This window comes from Pygoscelis adeliae, unplaced genomic scaffold (genome assembly GCF_000699105.1).
Source record: "Pygoscelis adeliae isolate BGI_AS28 unplaced genomic scaffold, ASM69910v1 Scaffold298, whole genome shotgun sequence".
NCBI lineage: Eukaryota > Metazoa > Chordata > Aves > Sphenisciformes > Spheniscidae > Pygoscelis > Pygoscelis adeliae.
In genome coordinates, this window is record NW_008825303.1 from 1,570,063 (window position 1) to 1,573,917 (window position 3,855).

The following is a 3,855-nucleotide window of genomic DNA, read 5'->3' on the forward strand; positions in this document are numbered from 1 at the left end:
CCAGAGGCCCCTTCCCACCTCAACCCTTTTGCCATTCTGTGTCCCTGCAGTACAACACCGGCACGGCGTGTATCACAGGGCCGATAGATAGCCACCGTAGTGTGACTGTACGTGATCCTCTGACACAGGTAACTGTTCTTTTCTGTATTATCTCAGCCTCTTTCTCCATGTGGGTATACCTGTGAAGAGAGCTTAAGTCCCAAGAACCAAAAACGTGGTGGATGAGTGATGAGCCTGAAGAGGGAACCTCTGCCTTCCTTCGGGAGACCCCATGCAATAACCAATTAAATAGGCTTAATTTTTTGCAGCATTAGTGATTCTTCCCTGAAGTCACATTTTTTAATTTCACTTCTCCCCACTTCCTTTAGGTTTTGCCTTATAGTCTGTTTGCCCAGATTCAAGGATACAAGTGTCAGTGCGTAGCCTCCAGCTGCGCAGTGTGCCAGTACATTTAATTCCTTCCTTTAGCACAAAGGGCCTATTATTCCATTTGATTTTAATCAGCTTCTGGGAATATACCCAGCCATTCTCCTGTGCAAGTTGTCCTTTGTACGAGGATTCTGTTTTTAGAAGCATCCCACGTGAGCTGGATCAAGGATTAGCAGTGGACATTTCTGAGCACTCGTGGCTTTTCTGCTATCAGAAGGAAAAAAATCCTTCCTGGGGTACTTAAGTCTGAAACAGAATCAAATGATTCAGTGGCCAGAACCTCCCATGAATAGGCCCACGATTTGCAGGCAGTTATACTCTTGCCAGAATAGGGCAGGGGGAGGATCTGCTAGAAATCTTTTTGAAAGAGCTTTTAAGCTGTAGATTTGGCACAAGCAAGGCCCTGTTTCTACAGCCTCACAGGGAACACAGAAGAAAACCTTCCTTTTCTGTACCCCAAGCCTGTGTGGATTGCTCCTCCATTAAGGCTTATCTACCTTTACATAACTAAGCCTGCAACTTAATCAAGGGAGGCAGCAACAGGCCTGGACTTTCAAGACAGAGTTTCTGCCTCCTCCCACTTGCACAGCTGCAGTTTCTACGAATTTATGTTTTACCTAGCCCCCAGTCCACCTCAGCAGGGGAAAAAAAAAAAAAAAGGAAGGTGGCCTCCAGCATGCAGGAGCTCTGCACCTTCGTGTTTCTTGTGGTGTTAAAGCAAGCGTCTCAGCCACGCACTGTTTGCTAGTACAGGACAAAGAAAAATTATCCCAACTTTATCACAATGACTTGCACGGGGTATGCAGCAAGTCATTAGCTGAAGCAGGAATTCAACCCAGAGATCCCAAACCAGCCTTTGCCCTTGCCGTATTGGTATCTTACCCTATCTGCTTCAGTTTTGGAAAGGATACGATAGCTGAATTGCTGAGGGTTATAGCTCCAGGGTACATTCCTGACCAAAACACAATTACCTGGCAACTTCATCCTGACAGCTGTGAAATCAACCGTGGAAAGGAAAGGTAAATGAAGATGCTAATTGTGCTACAGGAATCACCTGCTCCACAGTGACTCCAGGCAGGAGCCACCTCACTGTTCAGTGTTAATAGTACAGGTTTGTGCAGAGAAAGAGCCCCGCCTGCAGTGGCTTTTAGCTGCTGCTCAGAAGCTGATATTGCTATCCTCAACACAAGCTTACACCTGCTTTGGGAGTCCAAATCCTCCACCCCCGCTATAGGAGAAGGGCTGATTCCCAAACTATAGATGTCTCTCCCCCCCTCCCTGAACACAGGATGCATTAAAACATTCTTTTCTGTAAATACGAGTGGGACCAGAGAGAGTGAAAAACAACTCTTTCACACCCTGAAAGCCATGAACAAGAATAGCTTTGACTTGGTAAGGGCCCAATCCTTTATCCTAAAGGCAAACTAGCCCTTCTGCCCTCCTCTCCTACTCTACAGGCAGGAGGTCTGCTCCACGGCCACCTTTTAATTTAACAACAAATACCTCACAGAGTTTGAAGTGTTAAGCAGCAAAATAAGGCACAACAGCATGACAGTAATACCAAGCAATGCAGCGCTTTAAAGTATTCTTTAAAAAAGAAGTCAACCCAAAACTTTATTTAGTAGAAAACTTTCAGAAGACAAAATTAGTCTGTTTGAATGTTTGAAGTATTACACTGACAACATACTCATTAAAGACAATTCCCGTTCTCCTAAGGTGTAATCCCGTTTCATAATGCACCCTTTATTCATTGCTTTCATCCTTACAGAGAGGCTGTAAAGCTGCTCTTCTGCAATGCCATCAAAAAAGAAGTCCTCATTGAAGATGGGATTTCTACTTCTCTTTATAACAGTGCTTCTCTGCTTCTGTGTTTTCCCTGGCACCAGGGAGAAGGTGATACAGCAGTTTATGTTTTTGGGCTCTACACAGTCATCATATAAACCCTCTGCACTGATCAGGCGGATCCGCAGCCTTTCATTTTCTGAGCAGTATTCAGCCGATAGCCTCAACATGCCTCCCTTGTCCATTACCACAGTGCTCTCTCCCACTAGTCTCTCCCGGCTGCGAGTCAGGTCCAGGGGAAATATGGGAGAACAGGACATGCTAAAGCTCCGCGTGGCAAGCAGCCCCTCTGAGGCCCGCCTGATGGCACTGGGGCTGTTATCAGTGGAGCTGCTCTCCTCTGTAGAGAGAGAATTGTTCCTGGCCATGCTGAATCTGTTCTTGGCTTTCAGCGCTCGGCAGAGCAATCCCTCCAGACTTTGTGTTTTGATCAGGGAACAGGATCTGGGAGGCGACCTGCTGAGAAGCGGAGAACTGAAAGGAGAGGAATCACTGGAGGAGGCAGTATCGCTGTCACACGCGCCTTGCCTGTGCAGAGAGAGGTGCTTGGGAGGCAGCCTCACAGAAGCAAAGCTGATAGCAATAGGATTAGACGTACTCCCTTTGCCACTGAATGTGTTAGCTCTGGATCGAGACAGCATCAAGCTGGGCAGAGTACCACGTGGGTCACCGTGGAAGATGGACTCCTTTCTCCTGGTGTGGGGACTCTCCAGCAAAGTGCAGAAGCCATAGGAAGTGGGGGCTCTGAGAAAGTGAGGCAGGGAGAGCGCTGCTTGGGACTGTGGGTCCGAGTTGGTGCTTTCTTCCTCCAGGGCTGGGATCTCTTCAGCACTTTCCACCTGAATGAGATGTGGCAAAGAAAAGCTGGGGCTGTAGTCGGAAGGATCAAGATCTGCATCCTCTGAACCGCGGTCCTGGTGGGAGCCGGTGCCCTTAACAGGGCCAGAGCTGGTCAGCCTGGGGGGAATGCAGAATTCAGGGATTCTGTCAGGGGTGAGCACATTAGGAAAAGCAGCAGTCCCCAGTCGGGCTTTTTCAGGCAGATTTTGGCCAGGTGGCAGACCCAGGAATGAGGAGCTAGGGAGGTTTCCATTTCCTTGTGATGCTCTGATCTTTTCCAGGAACCACATCACTGTAGCTGGGCAGGAGGTCCTCAAAGGGAAAAAGCTGGAAGTACAAACCCACCTGCAGACACAGAGATGCAGAAGTACATGAACATCCTTTCTAGGATACACTACAGCCAAGCAAGGCACGGAGGATGCTATTCAAAGCAGGACTGGCACAAGCCCAGTCAATCCACAGGTTCAAAACAGCCTCTGCCCAGCACGCTATCTTCAGCGAAGTCAAATGGATTTCGCCACAAAAACAGAACTAAACCACTGAAGAGATAAAACCGTATCGAGTCACTACCAGGAGAAAACGTCCCTCTCTGATAAACCCCACCCTATTTCTCCCTTAGCAGAGAGGACGTACCTTGTCAAGTGCAAGCCACTCGTTCTTTCCAGCGGCGCCCGCTCTCTCGCTGCTAACCGGCCTCGGGCACCCTCGGCGGCTGCAAGCGAGCACCCGCAGCCCGCCCCGGGC

General features: G+C 48.7%; 1 protein-coding gene across 1 annotated transcript; it reads right to left on the minus strand.

Annotated features, from left to right (window-relative positions):
* Window positions 1-2,016: 2,016 nt before the first annotated feature.
* On the minus strand, window positions 2,017-3,816 carry LOC103921986 (C2 calcium-dependent domain-containing protein 4C-like). Its single transcript, XM_009330048.1, has 2 exons — window positions 3,745-3,816; window positions 2,017-3,456 (listed from the first exon to the last, which is right to left on the minus strand). Exon 2 carries the CDS (start codon window positions 3,399-3,401, stop codon window positions 2,100-2,102), a length of 1,302 nt encoding a protein of 433 aa, XP_009328323.1. The 5' UTR covers window positions 3,402-3,456; window positions 3,745-3,816; the 3' UTR covers window positions 2,017-2,099.
* Between the last annotated feature and the right edge of the window lie 39 nt (window positions 3,817-3,855).